Source organism: Hylobates moloch, unplaced genomic scaffold, assembly GCF_009828535.3.
Source record: "Hylobates moloch isolate HMO894 unplaced genomic scaffold, HMol_V3 SCAFFOLD_7, whole genome shotgun sequence".
Taxonomy (NCBI): domain Eukaryota; kingdom Metazoa; phylum Chordata; class Mammalia; order Primates; family Hylobatidae; genus Hylobates; species Hylobates moloch.
The window spans coordinates 90429061-90452815 of NW_026652282.1; the positions used below are offsets into that span (position 1 = coordinate 90429061).

Below are 23755 nucleotides of genomic sequence, written 5' to 3' on the forward strand. Positions count from 1 at the left end.
TCTCTGGGATGAGAATATTTGTCCCTCACAGGGTTGTCTTGAGCAGCAAACAAAATAATATATGACAAAGTGCTTTGTAAACTTGAAAGACTTGAAAACGTATGTTACTATTATGGTGGTGAAATTGGGATAAAGAGATGAGGGGGACAACTGAGAAATATGGCCATTGTCCCCAGGGGTGTCCAATCTTTTGGCTTTCCTGGGCCACATTGGAAGAAAAAGAATTGTTGTGGGCCACAGATAAAATACAGTAATACTAACAATAGCTAATGAGCTAAAAAAAAAAAAGAGCAAATATATCTCATAACGTTTTAAGAAAGTTTACCAATTTGTGTTAGGCCGCATTCAAAGCCATCCTGGGCCATATGTGGCCCTTGGGCCACAGGTTGGACAAGTTTGTTCTAGACATACAATCTACAAATGAGAGAGTCTTCTCTGACATCTCCCTTTCTCTCATCTTATCAAACATCAGTTGTCAAAATTGGGAAATGATTTTTAAGTCTCTGAGGCTACTGGGGGGAAAAGATGGGAGAGGAATTTAGCACCTACCTGGTGCATGGCATGTTCACATACAGCATCCAAAATAATACCTCAAGAACAAAGTGTAATATCATCATCCCTTTTCTGCTGATGAGAAAATTAAACCTTGGAGGGAGAGGGTCAGAAAAAAATAATTATTGGGTACTAGGCTTAGTACTGGGGTGATGAAATAATCTGTACAACAAACTCCTGTGACATGAGTTTACCTATGTAACAAATCTGCACATGTGACTCCTGAGCCTAAAATAAAACTTAAAAAAAAAAGATTCATGGGTTCAAGAAGGTAGAGGAAAATGTGACCAGGATGAGGGGAAGAATGGAAGTTTGTAAAATTTAAAATCCAAAAGGAATTTCTAGAAAAGAAAAATATAATATCTGAAATGAAAAAACACACAGGTGGTATTAATATCAGATTAGACTCTGAAGAAGGAAAAATCAGTGCATATGAAGCTATAGACTTAGAAACTATCCAAAATGAAATATGTGCTTACCATATAGCAATCATACTCCTGGATACCTACCCAAGAGAAATGAAAACATGTTCACATGAAGACTTGAATATTCATAGCTTTGCTCATAATAATGAAGAACTGTAAACAACCTAAACGTCTATGGACTGATGAAGAGAGAATTAACACGTGATATATCCATTCCTTTTATTACTCAGCAATAAAAGGAATGAACTACTGATACTTATAACAACATGGATAAATCTCAAAAGCGCTATGCTGATTACATTTACATGAAATTCTAGAAAAGGCAAAACTACAATAATAGAAAGCAGATCAGTGGTTGCCTAGCGTGCAGAATGAGGGGGAGGGAATTGACTGTAAAGAGTGCAAGGGAACTTTCTGGGAAATAAGTGTTTTTATTACAATTGTGGAGACAGTTATAAAACTGTATACATTTGTCGAAACTTAATATATGTTGTTGGAGGAGGAATATGGATGTGGTTATAAAAGGACAGCATGAGGGATCCTTGTTGACTTTGGTATCTTGACTGTGGCAATGGATATCCCAACTTACACCTGTGAGGACATTGTATAGAACAAATTACACACATACAAATGAGTACAAGGAAAATGAAATAAGATCAGTGAATGTTATCAATGTCAGTATCCGGGTTGTGATATTATATTATAGTATTACAACTAGGGGAAAACTGGACAAGGGTACATAGGATCTCTCCGTACTATTTTTTACAACTGCATGTGAATCTACAATTATCTCAATAAAAATTTCATTGAACACTCTAAAAGAAAAAAGAAAATTAAATCTCAGAAAGGTAAAATGAGTTACTCTAAGTCACACAGCTAGGAAGTGTCAGAGGGCAGAGGCAGCATTTAGACAAAAGTCTGATTCTAGAGAGCTTTCTCTTAAACATTATACTATTGAACAGGGTTGATAATTTTCCATCAATTCAATTGTTATTGGAGTTAACATTAGTAATTTTTAAGATAGACAGGGAGAAGGCAGTTTGTTGTGAGCCATTAGGAGATGTTTACTCATTTGAAAGTCATGTATTGATCACCTATGCTCAGCCTGGCAGTATCCTGGACATACCCTAAGTACAAGGTTGAAGAATGTAATGTAGTCATGTAAGCATAGGAATCTTACCACCACATGGATGTGCTACCAAAGAGGCCCAAAACTCCTTGGAAGCACAGGAGAAGGAAGAATAAATTCATTCTGAAGAGGTCTAGAACTGTTTCATAGAAAAAATTATATTTGGTCTGGGTATTAAGGATTGAATAGGAGTTCATTAGATAGAAAAGAAGATAGAAACAATAGAGAAGGATACTCCAGAGAGAGGGACTGCATATCCAGGAGCAAAGAGATGTGAAAGAACATAAAGTGGTTTGGGAATGGTAAGAAGTTCAGTCTGAATGAAGTGTAATATACACCATGAGTTTGGAAAGAAGGACTGGTAGGAAGAAACACACAGACATGAGGATAGAAAAGTAGATGGGTCAGAAAATGAAAGCCCTTAAATGTGCCAAACCAAGTAGTATGCATTTTATCCTGGAAGAACCAAGAAACCAATAAAGGCAGTAAATCAGAAGATAACATAATTGGGCTTGTTGTTAGTAAAGTAACTCTGGTGGCAATGTAGAGATAAGGGTGGAGTTAGGAGGTAGAAAAACCAGTTAGGAGGCTACTGATGTATGAAGTTTGAAGCCAACAGAATATGAATGGAAAAGCCAGATTCTACAGATTTTTGGTAAAATTATCAAAACTTGGTGAGAATTTTGGAAATAGTGAGAGCTGATGGCTGCTTCTGTAGCTTCTTGCCAAAACTTGGTGGATGGTGATGACATTTAGCAAAAATAAAAAAGATCACAGCTGGTTGGAGTGTCATGGGAAGGAGAAGAAAACAATTTCACCTTTAAATATACTGTATTTGGCGCAATAAAAATAATAATAGCTGGCTTTGGCTGAGTGCCTATACTAAACTCCAGGCACTGTTTTAAGTGTTTCGTATATATCAACTAATTGAGAGACAGGTACAAGGGCTTAGTAGGCAAATGGAAATATAGATTTAGAGCTCAAAAGAAATGTCTTGGCTGGGGATATAAATTTGATAATCATCACTGTATAGGGGGCATAGTTAAAACCACTGAGGCAAGAAGACAGTAAAGAATTAAGTTTTGGAAAAAACCCACCATTTTAGGACAAGAGAGTGATAAAGATTATAAATTCCATAACAGCAAAGTTCATGGTTAACTTGTTCACCACTGTGTTACTAGGGCCTGGCATACTATCTGGAATATAGTTGTTGCTCAATAAATATTTGTTGAATTAATAGCATAAATTAAAAAATCAGAGAAGGAGAACTAGTGAGGTAAGTTTGTGTCATAATCCCAAAAGACACAATCCTGAATGCCATAATCCCAAATGTTGAAATCCCAAAGATCAAAATCCCTAAAGTCTAAATCCCTAGAGTCTAAAATCTTCAACACCTAAAATCCTGAAAATCACAATACTGAAAGATTAAAATCCCGAATGTTGAAATCCTGAAAACTGAATTCTGGGGAAGTGTGTTTTTGTTCACAGATGGGATGGTTGTGCCATGTTAGTTGCATCATGTGAAGTGGAACTATTTCCTTGTTATTGTCTTTATTTAGAAATTAAGTATGGTTTAAGGAGATGCATAACGGGTGCCAAGTTGACAAGGGGTGGACTTGCAGACTTAATTTTTGGTTCAATTGGACTGGATTAAGGAATACCTAGAAACCCGGTAATGTATTATTTTGGGTGTGTCTATGAGGGTGTTTCCAAAGGAGATTCATGTATGAGTCCCAATGGACAAGCTAGGGAAGATCTGCCCTCAATGTGGGCTGCCACCATCCAATAGGCTAGAGGCTGGGAGAGAACAAATAGAGAAGGCAAATTGGTCTCTCTCTGAAAGCTGGGGCAGACTTTTCTTCTGTTGCCTTGGACATCAGAAATTTCATTCCATGAACGTGTATTATCACAATGTTGACTTTGTGTGTAAGCATTTTGTGTGTATGTAAAAATGTGAAAACTTCCTCAGTGAATGAAGAGATGGCTTTTTGTACATCTGCATTTGTGAAAGATAAAATTTCTCAAGATCTTGGCTCTTTGGATGACTGCATATATGGTGGTCACCTATGGTGGTTTTTTATCTATCTTGTCAAAAGACTTTGGTTGTTCATCAATGTATTTCAGATGACTACAGTTATAAAGCTGGATACACACAATTACCAACCATAGTGACATGTCTTTATACATTTTCCTTTTGACCTATTTCTTTGTGAATACAGTTGAACTACTTATAACTGTCATACAAGTGTGACTGTCACTAGTATACACTAAGTGTTTATCCTTACAAAACTATGTATGTTATTATTGTCTATTTTCTTATGTAAAGTGACCTTTGGAATGTTCTGTTGGGTTTTATGTTTCTCAAACAACAATCCTTTAAAAAAGTAAGTAAATATCTTTTAAATAATTTTTAAAATTACTTTTTCCAGAATATTTTTGGGATTTTGATCTTTCAGGATTTCAACATTTAGAATTATGGGATTTGGGATTATTTATTTCAGGATTATTACCAGCTCCCTAGTGAGATATAATGTCTTAAAAAACAAGAGGAGGCCGGGCACCATGGCTCACGCCTGTAATCCCAGCACTTTGGGAGGCCGAGGCGGGTGGATCACCTGAGGTCAGGAGTTCAAGACCAGCCTGGCTAACACAGTAAAACCCCGTCTCTACTCAAAATACAAAAATTAGCCGGGTGTGATGGTGGGCACCTGTAGTCCCAGCTACTCGGGAGGATGAGGCAGGAGAATCACTTGAACCTGGGAGGCAGAGGTTGCAGTGAGCCAAGACCCTGCCACTGCACTCCAGCCTGGGTGACAGAGTGAGACTCCGTCTCAAACAAAAAAACAAAAAAACAAAACAAAACAAAAAAAAAACAAGGGGAAAAAGAAGTATCAGAGTAACTGGGAAATGTCAGATAACACAGTGAAGTCAGATAGAATGGGGACTGCAAATAAACCATTGGGTTTGGTAATTAGGCAGCCATTAGTAGCTTGAAAGAGGGCTGTTTGCCTGGAGTAGACTCAGTTGAGACTGTAATAGGTTGAAGGGTAAGTGGTTGGTGATGAAGACTAGACGATACCCAGGAACTCGGGGGTAATGCAATTGAAGAGGTTAGAATTATTAAAGAAAATGAGGTGATTTTTTAAAATTCATTGTTATAACGGAGGAGAATTCAATATTGTTTACAGAAGAAAAATAGAAACCCTAGGAAAGGGATAGATTAAAGAAAGTAAGAGAGTTGATAATTGCTCTTAGCTAATTTTCCCATTACTATTTTCCCTTGAACATGATTATCAGGTCTTCTATTTACATTTAATTAGACTTTAAAACATGTAAAAGCCCTATGATCTGCCTCACTGGGACATTCAGGCAGCTATAAAGGACTTGATAGTTTAATATAGCCTGATGTTATCCCACGGTGTTCTTTTTATATGTGTATGTCTTGTCACCTACACAGTATAAGACAAGTCTATACTCCAAGTATATTACTGTATACTGTTTTTTTTTTCTTTTTCTTTTTCTTTTTTTGACAAGGTGTAGGTCTATTGCTCAGGCTATAGTGCAGTGGCATGATCTCAGCTCACTTGCAACCTCCAACTCCTGGGCTCAAGCCATCGTCCCACCTCAGCCTCCCAGTAGATAGGACTATAAGCGTGCACCACCATGCCCATCTAATTTTTGTATTTTTTGTAGAGACGGAGTTTCACTATGTTGCCTAGGCTGGTCTTGAACTCATGAGCTCAAGCAATCCACCTACCTCGGCCTCCCAAACTGCTGGGATTACAGGCATGAGCCACTGCACCCAGCCATACTTTTAAGATTATTCTAACAGGGAGCTGTGGTGTATGCCTATAATCCCAGCTACTCAGGAGGCTGAGGCAGGTGGATTGCTTTAGGCTGTGGTGTGCCACAATTGCACCTGTGGTAAAATTATGAAATAATCCATATAATTCAGGCAAATAAAAACCAATATTAATAATTGAGGTCAAGCGGTTTTATTCTATTAATGAGATAATAAGGGAAACAGTATACTTTACTCCAGTCATATGGCTTGATTATGAGCTTACAGAATATAGGAGCATATTTATTGAAGACTCCAAACTGTGCTTAAAAATTAAAAGATTGTTGGCACTTAGAGTCAACACAATTCCCCTCATGCCTGAACAAACATTAGAAAATGACTGTTTTTGTAAAACTAATTTTCTTAAACTAGGGGTACTTTTTTAACGCCATACTTTGGCAGTCTAGTGAAGCCTATGGACTCCTTTTTAGAATACTATTTTTTTTTTCTTTTTGAGGCAGGGTTTCACTCTGCTGCCCAGGGTGGAGTACAGACACGATGATGGCGTGTCACAGCCTCAAACTTCTGTTCTCAAGCAATCCTCCTGCCTCAGCCTCCTCCTAAGTAGCTGGGACTACAGGCACACACCACCAGCACCCTGCTAGTTTTAGAAGTATACAATAAAATACATGGGATTACAATGGAAACTGATTACACTGAAATGCAATCATTAAAATGTATAATAAAACAATTTTTGAAATGGTTATATATTTGCTTCTTTAGTAACACTTTAGATAATATCTATTATCCCCTCCTCTTTTATCTTAAAATATATTTGAATTTGACCTGTAAATAATGTAAATATATTATCATCTATGGATTATCTATTTACAGTCATTTGATGATTTACTTGATAGTGTACTCATACATTTCTATCAGTATCCTTAGTCATCCCAAGATATATACATATATATTATATATTTATATACACACATGTATATTATATGTTGTGATTTTTCATAGCTAGCTGATATAAGATATTTGCTAGCAGGTAAAGTAGAAGAGTACTTTAAGGACTTATAGAGACACAGCCCCAGATAATGCAAATATTCCTCTTCGTCTTTAGAACTAGAAGAGATCGTCTCCATCTCTGAATTCCCTTAACATAATATTCACATTTTGATGACTGCTATAAGACTGAAAATCACAACAGAAAGGACCAACCTGGGCATGTTACAACTTTAAAGAAAGAAGTTGATATTTCGATCAGACCTTGATTTGAGTGCAGCTAAAGGCATTTTACCTATGCTCTCTGCAGAACGAACAATAGAAATGTTTTCTCTCCTTACCCTCCTCCCAACCCAAGTAAGTATCCCCCTAGGCTTTTGACTTTAAGTATGCTTGATTGTATTCGACCTTTTCCTGAAAGCTCATTTGGAGGGGGCAAAGTGTGAAGAAAACATAAGGATCTGACTACTTCAGGATACATGTTTTTTCCTAAATATATTGGCTGATGGTGAGATTTGTATATTTCTAGAGTTTTCTCTAACACAATGCAGGTAAATGTAGATAATAACCTATCATTAAGCATCCTATCTTCTAAGGAACATAATGACCACCATTGTCTGAGAAAGCAAATTCCTAGAGTTAGGAACTATGTTTAAATAAATCTTTGCATGCTGTGCTTAGCCTAGCACAGCCCCTTAGATAGTTAGGCGCTTAATAGCCAAAGACAATTACGGATGTTCTGAGATCCTAGACTCTATTTTATGCAGATAAATTGTGCAAATATTTCACCTGAATGAAGATCATTACTCCTTTAAAGTAAATTTAATGGAAGCTCATTCTTTAACATGGATTTTAACATTTAGTTTTCCTTTACTTTATATAGATGTGCTTTGTAAACTCGGGAAAAGAAAGAGCCCAAAAGCCCCTAAATGGCCCAGTCTTTAAATGCTTGCCAATATTATTGGCAGCTTAATTCTCACAGTAAAGAGACTTTCTCATAGCAAAACGCAACATAGTTCCTGCCAATCTATTTTTAATAGCTATTTTCATTAATATTAGTCAAACATGGCACAGAGAATTTAAGTGTTTAAAACAATCCAAAGGGTGAAAAACACAACAAACTCACGAGGATAAACTGGAATTGAGTGTAGAACATGAGAACCAGCCTGTATAGATGAGAATCCAGTGCAAAGAGTATAAAAGAAAAACAAAACATCCCTTCAGAAAAGTCATCTTCTTATAACTTATTCTGTGACTCTCTTTATATTTGTCATTTTCCCCAAAACTGAAACAAATAGCTTTACAATGTCAAGGATATTGTGCATAAGTAAACAACAAGTGAAGGAAGTGGCTCTGTACTTAAATAAGTCAAAAAATAAAGTGTTATCTGCGGAGTTCAAGGTCTATGTTAGACTTACCATGGTCAGTCACACTGACATAGCAGGTGACATCATAAAACAATGAGACAGAGTCTAAAACTCATACACCAAAGCGGTGCTTAATTTTGGAGACTCATTTCAATACTTGAAAGAATTGCAAGCATTAAAGTGGTTTTTAAAGGTATTAAGTGATAAGATGCAGTGTTTGTGAAGTCTTCAGCTATCTGGAATGATCTGTATTGTTTTTCCCAAAAGTACACTTTATAAAATCAGCCAGAGTCTAAAAATAAAAGTTTTGCTTGAGGGTATTCTGCCCAAGCATGGCACTTTTACAAGTGGCAAGATTCCTGGATGAATTGTTAACTAATCAAATCTTGGCATTTTCAATTAATGTAGTATTGAGCCTCATGGTAATACATAACTAAACTTGTATATTGAAGGAATAAGATGGAGAAGTACACAGAGTCTTAGATCAGTATCTTTGCTTACGAAGTCCAGAATTTACTTACATAGTAACTGATGTTGAGTTAAGGGGTCACAAGATGGTGGTATTAAAGTTTTCTGGCATCTTCCTCTCTTTATAAGAGAAATAGCTTCACTCTGGTATTTTCTTAAAGACATCATATGCCAAGATAAAATAATCCATTTTTTCATAAACGCATCAGGTGATTTATTAGGTTGAATTAAGTATGGCCCTATAATAGTATTTAAAAATATTTAAAATATTAAAAAGTAGAACCAATCAGTTAAAATGATCAAAACCCACAAGATAAATATTTGGAATATATATTCATCTCTCATCTATATAGTGAATGGCTTTGGGTATCATTAAGAATTTTTTTTAAAAAATACAGCAGTGAAATAGTACTCAACAATTGAACAACTTCATATTCAAACTCAACAGTTTTTATTTCTGCCAGCGTAAGTAGCTAGTGAAACTGGAAAACTGCAGCATCTTTGATTATTTGGGTCACTCCATCTTTGTGAAATTATCCTAGTAATTCCACTGGAGATTTCTCTACTTTCTGGGATCCATTAAACTTTTATGGACCAAATGTCTTCAGAAATTTCTTTACCTGCAGTCCCTAGTTGATTTGATAGATGACATCTAAACAGCCTATGAAATGTTAACTTTGATTTTTTTTCTGTTATAACAGCTTTATCTTTTAACTTTCTGGTGATGCAGAAAACAAGTAACAGGACACAGCAGACAGAAATTGAACATCACCTAGTGGTATCAGTTCAATTCAGGTAGTTAAAGAATCCAGATGTTGTCACCTGGTACTGTCAAAGGACTCTAAGCATGTACTTAAGTTTCATTTCCATAGCATCTGTGGCACTTTCAAGTTCCACTCCTTGTGCTCTCCTCCCACTCTCAAACTAGTGTGCCAATTCAAGTTCTTGAAGACCAGGGAAAATTATGTTTCTTCTGCCGTGGAGATTGATGCAGAGGAAGGCATCAGATGCTAGTCATCTTAAGTCGTCTGGGGAAGAGGCTCAGAAATGTGTGCATCTTGTGTCTTCCACTTTTATTTTCCCAACCCGTTACGAAGTTTTGGAAGATATCTTGGTCCCAAAAACACTGACTTGACACCGTGCTATTCCTCTCCAAGAATCTCATTAACTCCCATTAGAAAGGGGAGTGGTGTGGACTCTGTCTGGCGGTGAAACTCTCTGCAGCCCCCTAACATAAATACTAGAGATGGGGATGGTGAGAGGGTCAAAGGAGGGGGAGGGAAAAGGGTCGTGAGAAGAGACTCACCGCTCTTGCCAGTTCCTCGGTCAGGCACAACGTAACCAGGAGCAGCCACAACCTGAAATGGGAGGGAGGGTGGGTAATATGGGCTCTCTAGGCTTCGGGGTCGTGCGTCTGCCTGTAGCCCCACGAACCCTTTTGGATGCCTCCTCCCAATTTCTCTGCAGTGACAGAAGTACAAGTATAGCCCCGGCCTGGCAAAGTAACCCAAAGTAAGAAAGAGGAGGGGAGCTCGGGGCAGCAACAGCTCACCCAGGGTGCATGCTTGCGGCTCCTCCGGAGCTGGGTCCCGGGAGACTGCTAAGCGGCTCCGCGGCCCGGGCTCATCTGGGCTCTGCTGATGCTTGGAGGCTGTTTCCTTACTCAGAACAGAGTAGGTGGACGAAGTAGCCCAGTTTGGAAGAAACTAAACACAGCTTCTAGATAAGAAGTGCTCCAAAGGGAAACAGGCTCAGCGGTGCCCGTTACAACTTGCAGCACTCAGGAGATAGTTCCATGCAGCAGGAGAGGAAAGAATGGAGGGGAAAGGGGCGGGGCTGTCTGCTGTCAATCATCCCCCCTACCTTGGGCAGCCGGTAGTCTTTCTCACTTTCAGGCACCTTTCCACACAACATCCCTAAGTATCTCCACAGCTTCACACACAGCCCGTTAGAGACTTATACACTAAGACCTAAGCAACTGTGCATCATATACTATCAACTTTACTGTTAGGTTACACATAAAGAGACATAGGCATACTATTCCCACATAGACAGATGGGCCCGAAAGTGCCCTTGCACACATGACCAAATGCATACAACACTGATTCAAATTGATAGTACACTAGGCTATTGGGAAGGGGAGACAGTTTCTGGAGTTGTAAATCCACTCTGAGCTAAGCAGAGCCTAAGGATGAGTGGGCCCTCGTGAAATAGATCCAAAACCTTGAAAGACTCTGAAGTGGTTAGTTCTAGGGAGATAGAAATATTGTGAAGAATTCTTCATCAAATTCTTGAAGATTCTCCAAGGAGTCCGCAGAAAGAATTTTCTAGTCCTTTTGTTACTTTAAAAAAATCTATATATCAGAATTATCAAAGGAACATTCAAGTCTTTATTTCGGAGATATCGATTCAGCTGCCATCAACTCTATTTAAATATTTCCAATTAAGTGTTTATATTAATTCTAAGAAACACTGCACTAAATTTATTTAATTCCCTGCCCTAAATCTTTCTGAAACACAACTACAATGAGAGTCAATACCTTTTACATTAGCTCAATATAGGAGGCATTAATTATGGCATTCAATGCAGCTAAACAAAGAGATATAGCTGTATTATAATAACATAATACCATAGAATAATTACCAATACCTGCTGAATGCTCCCAGATCTTATATGTATATAACACACATAAAGTATTCACGCACATATACTTGTTTATTTTCTTACATGTTTATAAGCATATACTTTATTTATTCCCAATATTTTCACATCTTCTGCTTGTATGTAGAAACTCTCTGTTCTGTGAGCAGCTGGAAGGTAAAGAAGACCAGCAGCCCAGGGAGCACCGACCAAAATTTGTTTCTAATGATTAACAATAAAAAGCACGGCCCCTCTGAGATCCATCCGCTAAAAAAAAAAGTCCCAGTTTAGATCTATTTGTAATTGGCTTTGGTGCTCACACCAATGAAAGTGGAACTGAGCCTAGAAAAGTAGTATCAACGGAAGGTGCAAATGAACGAATAGAAAAGCTTCCTGGTTGGACTCATGGTGCTCAGTCAACTAGTCTGGAAGTTTCCCTCCCCCAAATAACTGAGCGTCACTCCCTCGCAGGTTGCTGGTGCAGCCTAAAACTGTGGCGGAGTGATACTCAAATTCCCTTGTGCTGGTGAGGAGGGGGGCCTTGCTGGGGGAAGAGAGGGAGGAAAGTAGATCTGTAGGAATTGAGTGAAGAAAAAGTTTGCAAGTCTGGACAGAAGGGAAAAGTTCTCCTGAGAGACCGGCTTTGGGGAGGGGAGTGGGGAAGAAGAGTAGCTCTTTCTTCTTCTTCTTCTTTTTTTTTTCTTCCACTCTTAAAAAGCTGCTTTCTCTTCACCCAAGCCTCACTGTCCCTCTCCGGCTCTAGCTCTCTCCATATAAACTCTCAAGATTATGTCAATTGGTTAGAGCCAGCCGGGAATTTCGTGCGGGTGCTGAAGGAGCTGCGGAAGCCGGAGAAGAATGAAACTGCGTGGAGTCAGCCTGGCTGCCGGCTTGTCCTTACTGGCCCTGAGTCTTTGGGGGCAGCCTGCAGAGGCTGCGGTAAGTCCTTCCTCCCCTCCCCCGCGCCCATCACCGCTCTTTCACGCCGAAATTACCTTTTCTTTTTTTTTGGGGGGGGGTCCCTTTATCTTCCTTTTGGCCTTGACTGGGGAATTCAAATTTGCTTTCTCATGTTTAGGAAGAAACGTTATTTGCAACACGGGTAGCTCAAGCCTTCTGAAGTCCAATGGAGAGGTTTAAGTGCTTAAAAATAGGGCTGCTTGCTTCCCTGCAGCTAGCTCCTCCGGGGGCAAGAGCAAAGTCAGAAGTGGGGGACACTAATTAAGGGCTCACTAGGCTGTGGTGGGTATTTAAAACTTTTCCTCCCCTCCCTCCACCGTCGGGTGTTTCCCTGCCTGGCGACTAACCTTTTCACTACTTGTACCCAGCCCACTCACTCTTTAAATTTTGTCTGTAGTTTAATATTTTGGCTCTTCGAAAATCCAGCTTCCATCAAAGTGTTTTTAGCGCCTCAGTGAAGTTCGTCCCCTTTGCTCTTTCCTTAAGAAACATGAACCTACCCCCACCTCAGGTCATTCAAGCCACTGACCTGCTTTTCCCTTTTGACATCCTTGTTACAAATGAAATGCTAAGGTAACAAACCAAGAAGAGTGAGGTAAAGTCTCAGGCTTCAGGTCTTTTGCGTCTTTATTTGTTGTTGTTGTTTTTTCTAAGTTATGAGTTTTTTGTTTACTTTTTTTAACCCACCAAGGCACCTGAACAAATTGAGAATTTGCCCATCACCTATTCAAAGGAAAATACTCCTTTTTCAAAGGAGAATCAGTGTTCCAGTTTAAAGGAAAGTGGGGGAGGATGTACATGTGAAATAGCAGCAAAAAGCTCCATTCAGTTTTAGGAATGTAGAATTCAAACCTCAGTATATCTCTTAGAAGGGTATCTGGGTAGTCTCACCCACTGTCCTATTGGGGATGAGGGCCAGATGTTAAAAAATGAATAGCTTTGTGAGAGAAAATGTTCTCCAGCCTGAAGCCCATCATCTTTAATTTCATATAACCTCTAAAGAATAAGTGTGTGAGAAATTATTTAAATTTATTTGAGTGATCATTATGGATGGTTTTAAAAACTGTTTAATATGAGATCATGGCTTAGGCCTTCACCTGGTTGAGTGACTGTCAATTCTTTATAAGCAGCTGCTGTGTTACAACTCATCTGGTTCCACTTTTAAGTTAGCTGTTTAGCTTCCCTATAGCACTTAGCATGCCTCAAATCACATGTCCTCTTTCTATCCTTCTGAAGGTGTGTACCCAGTGTATGAAAACTAACTTTCATATTACTCTGAGCACAACATAATTACAATAGCAAATTTGCTGAAAAACCATGCATATCAAATATTTTTACTATGCATGCCGTAATTTTCTTCCATCAAAGTAGACAAATGATTTAAAAACGGTTTTTTGATGCAGAGCATCTTAATGGGGGTAAGGTTTAGCCAGTCAATAGGGCTACAAACTTGGATAAAACTACAATTGTGCTGTTGAAAATAGTTCATTTTAAAAACATCTTCTTGGTGTCCTGTGTTTATGGCATTTGGCCCAGGGACAAAGATTTTGTAGTTGTTTGATTAAATGTATATATATGTTTTTTGATGTTACTTTTAACAAATTTGCACCAGATGACAATTATACAGGTATGTAAAGCAACACCACACATCAATTTATATTAAATCAATTTATGTTAACAATGAGATTTCTTTTTATTGACAAAACTTGCGAGCAAGCTTGTTTTCTTGGATTCTTAAACTAATGAGTATTCATGAAGTCATTACAGCTCTTTCCCTTTTCCTCCTATGTAATTTTTAAAGAACATTTTACATCCCCTTTTCCTATCATTAGGATATTGTGCCTCTATTAAAACCAAGGGTTTGTTTTTCCTGGTTCATACATAAATATTTTAATAGGCTCAAAAATATGAATGACATCGGCTCTCCATACTAGTGCTGGAGATATCGGTGACCATTTCCAGAGTAAAACTGGATGGTGGTAGGGCTGGTCATTGACTGGAGTAGTTTAGTACTGGGGTTTTTATATCAAAAAAGTGTTGCTATTTAAAGTGCTTTACTCTTTTATAGATAAATGATTTCTTTATCTCTGAAATCATGCCAAATTGGTACATCACAAATATGTGGAAGATTTTTTTTTTTTTGGTAGAGCATTCATTAGGTGGAATAAAGTAACCTCTATGCCAAAAGGTTAGTAATAAGAGAAGACAGTTTTAAGTTGGAAATATAATTTCTAGTGATGGAAATAACATTTTTATGTGAAGGTAATTATACCTGTACTGATTCACTGTCAGTGGGATATGCACTTAGATTTGTGGATGTGGGTAGTATGTAAAATTATGTTAGTTTTATTTTACATAGTTAGTAAGTTGTTTTCTGTGCGGTAGATTGGATATTTTTCTCTACTTTAAACGTACTAACTTCCTTGTGACCAGCGGCTGGATATTTTTCTCTACTTTAAACGTATTATCTTCCTTGTGACCAGTGGCACGAATTTATCAAGGGTAGGAGTGTTGTTTGTAGCCATGAAACACTTCATCCTCAATGAAGTATATTGCTCCATAGGAAAAATTTGTCATCATTGTCATCATTATTAATGTAGATAACATAACGAGTGTTTACTATGTGCCAGGCACTGCGCTAATATGATAATACACATTATCATATCTAATCTTCAGAACAGACTTATGAGACATATACCATTATTATCCCCACTTTACAGATGAGAAAACTACAAATTACAGATGTTGAATACATTCCCAGAAATCCAGTCACGTAGGCAGTAACTTGTGAAGCTGGAAAATTTGAATCCAGGCAGTTTGACTCCAGAATCTTTGCCCTTAATGACTGTCCTATACTGCCTACTTTGTATGTGGTCTATAGAGATTTACTGGTGTGTAAAGTATTTGGATCTCTGCCACTTTTTTTGGACACAGGAGGTGAAATGGAAATGATAATGGGGGTTACATGTCTTCCTGCTGATGTTAGGAGAGGCAGCATGGTGTAATGGAAATAGCTTTGGGCCTAGAATAAAAAGATCAGAGTTTGACCTCTGTATCTGTATCTATACAGAGTGAGATTATTTAAAAGTAATCTAAAAGCAAATGATGTTGAAGGTTTTATGATTTTATGTAATCACAATATGTAAACATTTCAACTTATATAACTACTACAATTTGTGACAGATGATTTGTTTTGAAGGAAGATTTGCCTTATGATTATTTAATTACTCAGTTACTGCATTAATTTTAAATCCACTAAACTTTTCAAGAGCGTGTCTATTGTGAAACAACCAGGTATGTGTGTATGGTAACACACTTTACTTAACATGCTTAATTTAGTTTTGTTCTTTTTTTGTACTAATTTGCCTACCTATCATATCCAATTTTACTCACAAACTATATAGATATATATCTTTAGTCTTATGCATATATCTATATATGTATCTGTCCCGTGGCAGTGTAAGAGTTTGTATTTTTTCTTGTGTTTTTATTTACCTTTTGATGTCTGTACATGTAAGACATGAGACTCTACATCCCTGAAAGCTTGGTTAAGATGGTGTCTGCTAGGTTTATTCACTATAAAGTCACTATTTTTTCTTTTGTAATTACAAAGTGAGACTCTGTAGGGCAATATTGTGAGACAGTGTAAATATCCTGTTTCTCATCACATATTTGCCCACTAATTTTAGCACATGTTGATGATTCTGGCTTGAATAAATTATTGTTGTGACATTTGCCAGACATTGATTTCAATTTTCAACATTTTTACATTTATTGATTGATTGAATTATACTGTAATAAAAAACTTTCTCTTCTCTATGCTTAATGTATATATTTATTTATTCAGCTGTTTATAGCAGTATGGACTTAATGAATATTTGTTTTATTCTATAGGTTATAATGAATTATGCTCTTACTACTTTTTGTTTTTGCTGAAACCCAGATTTGGCCAACAGGAGCCCCTTCAAATTGGCTCCTGTGTCCTTTCAACATGTCTCCATCATTTTTTAAGCACCCTCTTACTTTCTGGCACCACAGATGTTCCAGACTCTTTTTTTTTTTTTTTTTTTTTTTTTTTTTTTTGAGATGGAGTCTCGCTCTGTCACCCAGGCTGGAGTGCAGTGGCGCGATGATCTCGGCTCACTGCAAGCTCTGCCTCCTGGGTTCATGCCATTCTCCTGCCTCAGCCTCCCAAGTAGCTGGGACTACAGGCGCCAGCCACCATGCCTGGCTAATTTTTTGTATTTTTAGTAGAGACGGGGTTTCACCATGTTAGCCAGGATGGTCTCGAACTCCTGACCTCGTGATCCACCCGCCTCAGCCTCCCAAAGTGCTGGGATTACAGGTGTGAGCCACCGCACCTGGCCTCCAGACTCATTTTTTAATTTCCTTGCCCCAACTCTGGAATCAGAATCTTTTCTCCAAGGAGCTCTGATTCTTTTTATTGGAGAATGGTATGTAGAAGCCAAGATCTGGGTGCTTGGCATACTTGTTGTTACTGAGGTGTCATTGCTTCTAGGCCCTCTCAGCAGGCAGAACTAGGAAATATATGTATATATGCAGACATACCTGTTTCTATATCGATTTCTTGAAGTCCCTCTTTATATATGTTAAAATCATGGATTCGTAATGATACCTCTGATTCCAGTACAAGACCCTAGAATAAATATACAAGATCTCATTCTCTTCTGGTATTTCTCCTCACACGTTTTGTGGGCTTTCTAGAGGTCTTATACAGAGTCTTCTGAAGTCAGACCTGGAATCTGACTGGTAGATGTGTAACTTTCAGCAAAATAGTGATCTTTGAGGCTTAATTTCCCCATTGGCAAAAGGGAGGCAGTAGCACCTATCTCACATATTTTTTTTTAGGATAAAATGAGAAAAGTTATGTAAAACATATAGCATTTGACACCATAGTAAATGTTAAATCAATTTTAGATTTCATTATTGTCATTATATTTATTGACTTACCATTTCTTACTACATCAACTCTCAAATCTCCTGCCTGATTTTCAAGGCCTATCATGATCTTTTCCCTTATCCAACCTTATTTTTCATTACATTTTACAATATACTCCCTCCAGTCTAGCCTAGGTAAGCTTTCCTACAATCCCGTGAGCACTGCATACACATTTTGGCCCTCCATCTTGATTAGAATTTTGTGGGTCCAAGTCTTTGCTCAATTCCAGCATAATGTTTACATTTATTCAGCAGATATTTATTCAGCAACTTCTAAGTACTCAAAAATTCTGTTTATGTTGTTCTATTTCTATTCATGGAGGTGTACTGCCTACAAAATCATTTTGTGCTAGACACTATGGCTAAAACCAAATAAAGACAAGGTTCTTCCCTTCATGGTGTTTACGTACTGGTGAGAATAGATAAATAGTCCTGTGAAACTTTCCCTTATTATAGTATCAAATACTGATTGTACCTTTCTTTGAACATTTGTAATATTTAGCCTCTCCCAGTTTCGTATCTGCATGTATTCGGTCTTACAGGCATTTTGTTTTATGACATTTTATCTGTTCTTTCTATTTGATTAAAGTCCCTTTTGAAGCAATAACTATATTTGTTCATTCATTCAACGAATTCATATGTTGATTTCATATGGTAACAAAAGTAACAGCTGCTCAATGTTGGAAACTTGAAAAACATAAAGAAAATAAAAATATGTCCACAGTTCTACCAGCAGGCCAGAACTGTGCTGGCTGAGCACAGAATAATGGTGTGTGTTTTGATTATTGTTGTTTTTCTTATTTTCTTTCCTATGTATATAATCTGTTTGTAAAAATACATTTGGCATAGAACAATGACTTGTAAGAGTACAATTTTTGAATTGTAAATGATATGTTAAGGTTTGGACGTGAATCGTGAAACTCTAAGCACAATTCATGTTTCAATTGCTATGGTACAGTTTTCATTTCATGAAGATACTGAATTTTTAAAATACTAAAAAACCTGATTAAATAAGTACTTGCTAATAACAAAAAAAAGTTGGTTAAAATAAAAAAGTAAGTTGGGATTATTCTACATACAGTTTTATTTCTTACCGTTTGATCACTTATCAAGCACTTTCCCATGTTAACATTCTTAGTTTTAAAACATTATTTTAAAATGATTACATACAACTTGTATTTATACACACCCCAATTTATTTATCTCTTCACTCTTGTAGAATATATTTAAAAATGTCAAGATTTGTTAGCCATCGTAAGAAGTGCTGCCATGAACATTTCTTATTCCATATTTTTATGATTTTATTGCTACAGCCTCCTTCATGGGGAATTAGTGGGTTAAACGCTGTAAGTATTTTTCAAGTCTTTGATACATACAGTAGACCCTGATATTTAAAAAGGCTATATCAACAGAGAAATTATGGTAACTTTTTTTAGTGGTTACTATGTTATATCCTGTTAGGTAGCTAATGTTATTTCCACTTTTATATACAAGGAATCAGAAGCCCACATGGCTTAAACAACTTGCCAAAGGTCATGCAGTTGATACATGATTGGGCCAAGATTTAAACCAAGGCTCTAGAACCTGCTCATGAGATTCTCCTCAATCCCTATTTCATACATGGTAGATAATAGAGAAAAGTAAAGTCATGATGAAAAGTTGAATAATTCTCATTGCCCTTTCTGTAAACCCTTCTGTGACTGGTCACTTAAGATGATTCTAAAGAAAGACTCTCCATTGGCTCATCTTTTAATAATTCTTTACCATAACTGCCTAGGCTGTTCATCCTTAAGGGCTTAAATTTTAATTTTGTGCACAATATATCCTCCTACTTTTCTCCCCTGGGCAGAAGGTGGAGCTTGCCCTCCACAAATACCTCTCCTGCTGATCTCTTCCTAGCTATAACAGTGGTATAACGTACTCAAATTCGTTGACATTCTCCCTCCCCCAGAAGAGTTTTGTGCATATGCATCTGAAATGAGAGGCCCTTCTGACCTCTTTCCCCACCCCTCTCACCAGCCCCTGCACTGTAGCTGCCTTTCAGGCTTACACTTAAATAGCTGTGTCTTTACCTAGTATTGTCCCTAGCTTTCATCTCTCCCTTAGTGATACTTCAGAAACTTCCCTTCATTAATTCTTAATCTGTTTTTCCCACTTTGGGGAGATAATATCACAGCCTCAATTTCCTCTTTTTAGAAAATTAAACTGGTTAGTACATACGGAATGTGAGGTCCCCCATCCATTTTGTACCACTCCCAATTTGTAACATACTCACTTTACCTTCTCCTCACATTTCTTCAATAGCCAAATGACTTCATTGCCTGTTTGCCAGCCCTATAGCTTGCACAATTCAAATGTATTTCTCTGCAAAGTCACAAACTGTTATGCATTATGGTTTTTCCAGGTGGCATTTGAATAGCTGAACTTTAAGCTCCTGAGTGATAGGGATCTGCTCTTGCCAAATTACTTTCCAGAATGGTTTTACCAATTATACTCCTATCAGTAGTGTATAAGAGTGCCTGTGAGACAGACTTAATTTTTCTGTCCTATCTACTACAGTGACTATGGAATTGATGCTCAGTTGATTACCAGTTGGTTGGCTGATTTGGTCTTAGTCTCTAATGATTTTCTTTTACAAATGTAATCATTCCATCATCTCATCCCTTTGTGATGATAGCAGCTATGGAACAGAAGTAATTTTTGAAAATGTATTCTTTCTAATTAACATTATAAATGAACCACCCAGACACTTAGCTAAATATTATAAAGATTTGTTTTTAAATTGCAGTAATTCTTGAGGATTTTAGAGAAACATCTTCAGTGTGATATGTGACACATAGGCTCCTTTCATTTTAACAAACCAGATTCTCACTTTATGCAACTTGAATTTATTTACCTTCATAGTCTGTCCAGGTCCACGCACACTTTGTGCCTTTAGCAGCTCCTGCTGGCCTTTAACCAAAAGGGCAGTCTATGATGGTACTTGCTACCCTGTTGAAATGGGAACCTTAAATCCCTTGTTACTCATTAATTAAAGACAGTCAAAGGCAAATGTTATAAAAGAAACAGGCTTTTGCTAAATTTAATTTTTAACTTTTTTTATTTTAATGAATCTGATATAAATGTCAGATACTTACTAACTTGTAGAGAATGTAAGTACCATTTACAAGCAAGTTCTATTCTGGTTAATGGAATTGTGTTTTTGACAGTAATAAAATAAGACTTCAAGAAATTCTGTTAAGGAATTTGTATCATGCTATAATTCAATCAAATAATATTTTTCCTGTATATAGGAGAACTCGCTGGTTTGCTTTCAAAATTTCTTATAGTGTATATGACATTAATTGAGTACTGAAAGAGATATGGAACTTTGAGAGGGGGAGTGGTATTAGGAGTGGGACATGACTGATAAATTATTGTAAAGGGTTTACAAGCCCTCCAAAACCTTGCTAAAGGAGGACTGGTCCTTCTCTGTCCATATTCTCACAATTTAATTGATGTAGTAAAATGTTACTGTATGTGGAAGATAGGCATGGTGGTGTCTGTTTATATTAGATAGGTTGTTTTTCTTGCAAGCGCTAAAAAAGGCTATCTGTCTTAAACAATAAAGACAATTTTTAGCTCACATAACAAGAAGTTTGGAGGTTGATTATCTCCAAAGTTAATTAATTCAGCCAAATAATGACACTATTAAGGGCTAAAGTTTTTTCCATTTTTCTGTACTGCCGTACTCTGCCTATCAACTTGCCCTCTAATATTAGTGCCGCTCATACTCTCAAGATGGCTGCTGCAGTTCCAGGAATCACATGCAGACACTGCAATGCCCAGTAGAAAGAGCGTATGAACTATTCATGTGTATCTCTTTTTACTAGCAATGCAAACTTTCTAAGGAGTCCCACAGCGCCATACTGAAAACACCTCTTATTTATCATTGGTTGAAATTGTGTTATATGCATATGCCTACACCAGTACATTGGCAAGTGCAATAGGGACATAAACGTAGAGTTAGTCCAGTCACTTACACAACCACCTCTCTCTGCCCCGCGTCTGGCCAAAACACATTGCTATCTAGAAAAGTTGGAGGGTGGAAAATATGTAAATAAACTCATGGTGTTTTGGGGGGAAGGAAGAAACAGTTTCTGTTTCACAACCTTATGAGTTTGTCCTCAGGATCAGTTAATACAAAAGATTTGTAAGAAACTGGTGTATTTGTTAAATGTAAGATATATTACTTATCTAGGGAAACAAGTGTTTTGTATAGTTCTACAAATGAAAGTTGTTGACTGTTCATAGGCATTTTAGAGCTGGAGGGGCATTAGTGATCTTTTAGGTCAGTAGTTCTCAAACTGTGGTCTGTGGACCCCTAGGGTTCCTGAAATCCTATTAGAGAACATGAGGAATATTTTAACAGTAATATTATCTTAGTCTGTTTGGGCTGCCATAACAAAATACCTCAGGCTGGGTGGCATATAAACAACAAATTATATCTCATTGTTCTGAAAGCTGAGAAGCCTAAGATCAAGGCAGATCAAACCTAAGATTCAGTGTCTGGTGAGGGCCCTCTTTCTGGTTCATAGATGGTATCGTCTTTCTGTGACCTCACATGGTGAAAGGGGAAAGGGGTTTTTTCTCTGGAGCGTCTTTTACAAGGGCACTAATCTCATTCATGAGGGCTTCACCCCGTGACATAATCATCTCCCAAAGGCCTCACCTCCTAATGCCATCACCTTGAGGATTATAATTTTAAAACATATGAATTTTTTTGGAGGGAACATAAACATGTATCATAGCAAATACGAAGAATGTTTACTTTTCTCACTATGTTGACATTTGCACTGATGGTGAGTAAAATTAATGGTGCAGTGTACCACATTTTCTTAGTAGTTGTATTCCTCATGCTCTCAGGGGGGAGAAAGCCAGTTTTACTTCAGAGTTTCCTCAATGTAGCATTAATTTATATTAATTGAATTTTGACCCTTGAGTGTATGTGTTTTTAATATTACATATGACAAAATGGGAAGTATACACAAAGCACTTATGTACGCTGAAGTAAGATAGTTGTTTCTAGGAAAAGCACTTGTGCAATTGTTTGAGTTGCGAGCTGAACCAGTTGATTTTTGCATGGAACGCTTTTTTGTTTGTTTTAGATACAGGGTCTTGCTGTGTTGCCCCAGCTGGTCTTGAACCGGCCTCAAGAGGTCCTCCCGCTTCAGACCCCCAAAGAGCTGGGATTACAGGCATGAGCCACCAAGCCCAGCCAAAATTCATTTTTACTTGAAAAACAACTGAGACAAACTGTGATTATTTATGCTTGGGTATTTGGCAGGCATTTTCTTGAAAATGAGTAGAATTAGCCTATCACTTCAAGGAAAACTACTGACAGTATTTGTGGCCAATGAAAAATTTGAGCTTTTCAAGTAAGAATGAGAATTTTGGAAAACTTGAACCTGACAATATGAGTGTGACAGCTTCCCAAATCTTAGACTTTTCTAATGAAGCTGGTAATTATAGTATTGTGTATATTTTATATTGTACAATAAATTGTGTTAACATTTGGAAGCTCTGCATAGGTCAGTGAACTAATGTTTTCCAAATGACTAATACACAGTGTTACAAAGTCATGCATAGGTAAAAGATCCATTCAAAGGGCAAGAAAAATCGAGTTTAATGTAATTGAATACAAAAAGCTAGTTGATAAAGTTTCAGATTCTACATTACAACTAACCTTATCTTAAAAGGCTATTAGAATGCACACTTTTCCAGCTATATAACTATTTGAAACCAGATTTTCTTCATATATTTTAAGTAAAGCAATGTATTCCAACAGAAGAAATGCAGAAGCAGATAGGAGGATTCAGCTTTTGTCAAAGCAAAGCAATCTACAAAAAAAGTAAAACAATCTCTCTTCCCACTATTTTTTTTGTTTTGGAAAATATAAGTAATTTTCATAAAAATTCATAATATATGTTAACATTTAATGGGTTCATTGTCACTTGAAAATGAATAAATAATTTTAAATATTACTCAGTTTTAATTTTTATATGGTATATGTTGATAGATGTAATCCAGATGATGGGGTCTTCAATACTTTTTAAGAGAGTAAAAAGGTCTTGAAAACATGAAGTTTGAAAACCACTGCTATACAGAGACCAACTCCATCTTTTACATGAAAGTGATTAATGAAAGATGATAACTAATTATTTAGTTGCAGAGGCAGAGATGGAAGCTGTATTTTCTGAATCTTATTCTTGTCCTCTCTCCAGTATACTACATTGGTTTAGGGATTGGTAAATTGATAATATGATGTGGTAATTTTGTTCATCATGGTAGATACCGTTAAAATACCAAACAGAAAATGTAGATACTAGATTGTACTCATCTTGCCTACCATCTTCAATCCAATTGCCAAGTCAGAAACATTCTTGCTATACAAACCACAGCAGAAGAGACACACTCAAAAAATAG

General features: G+C 37.1%; 1 protein-coding gene across 1 annotated transcript in view; it reads left to right on the forward strand.

The window, feature by feature from the left end:
- The first annotated feature begins 12209 nt into the window (after positions 1-12209).
- Positions 12210-23755, forward strand: part of COL4A5 (collagen type IV alpha 5 chain) — a 273551-nt gene continuing 262005 nt past the window's right edge. The window contains exon 1 of the mRNA XM_032757441.2: positions 12210-12310. Coding sequence (XP_032613332.1) covers positions 12230-12310 — 81 coding nt within the window. The 5' untranslated portion in view covers positions 12210-12229. The remainder of the gene's footprint in view (positions 12311-23755) is intronic.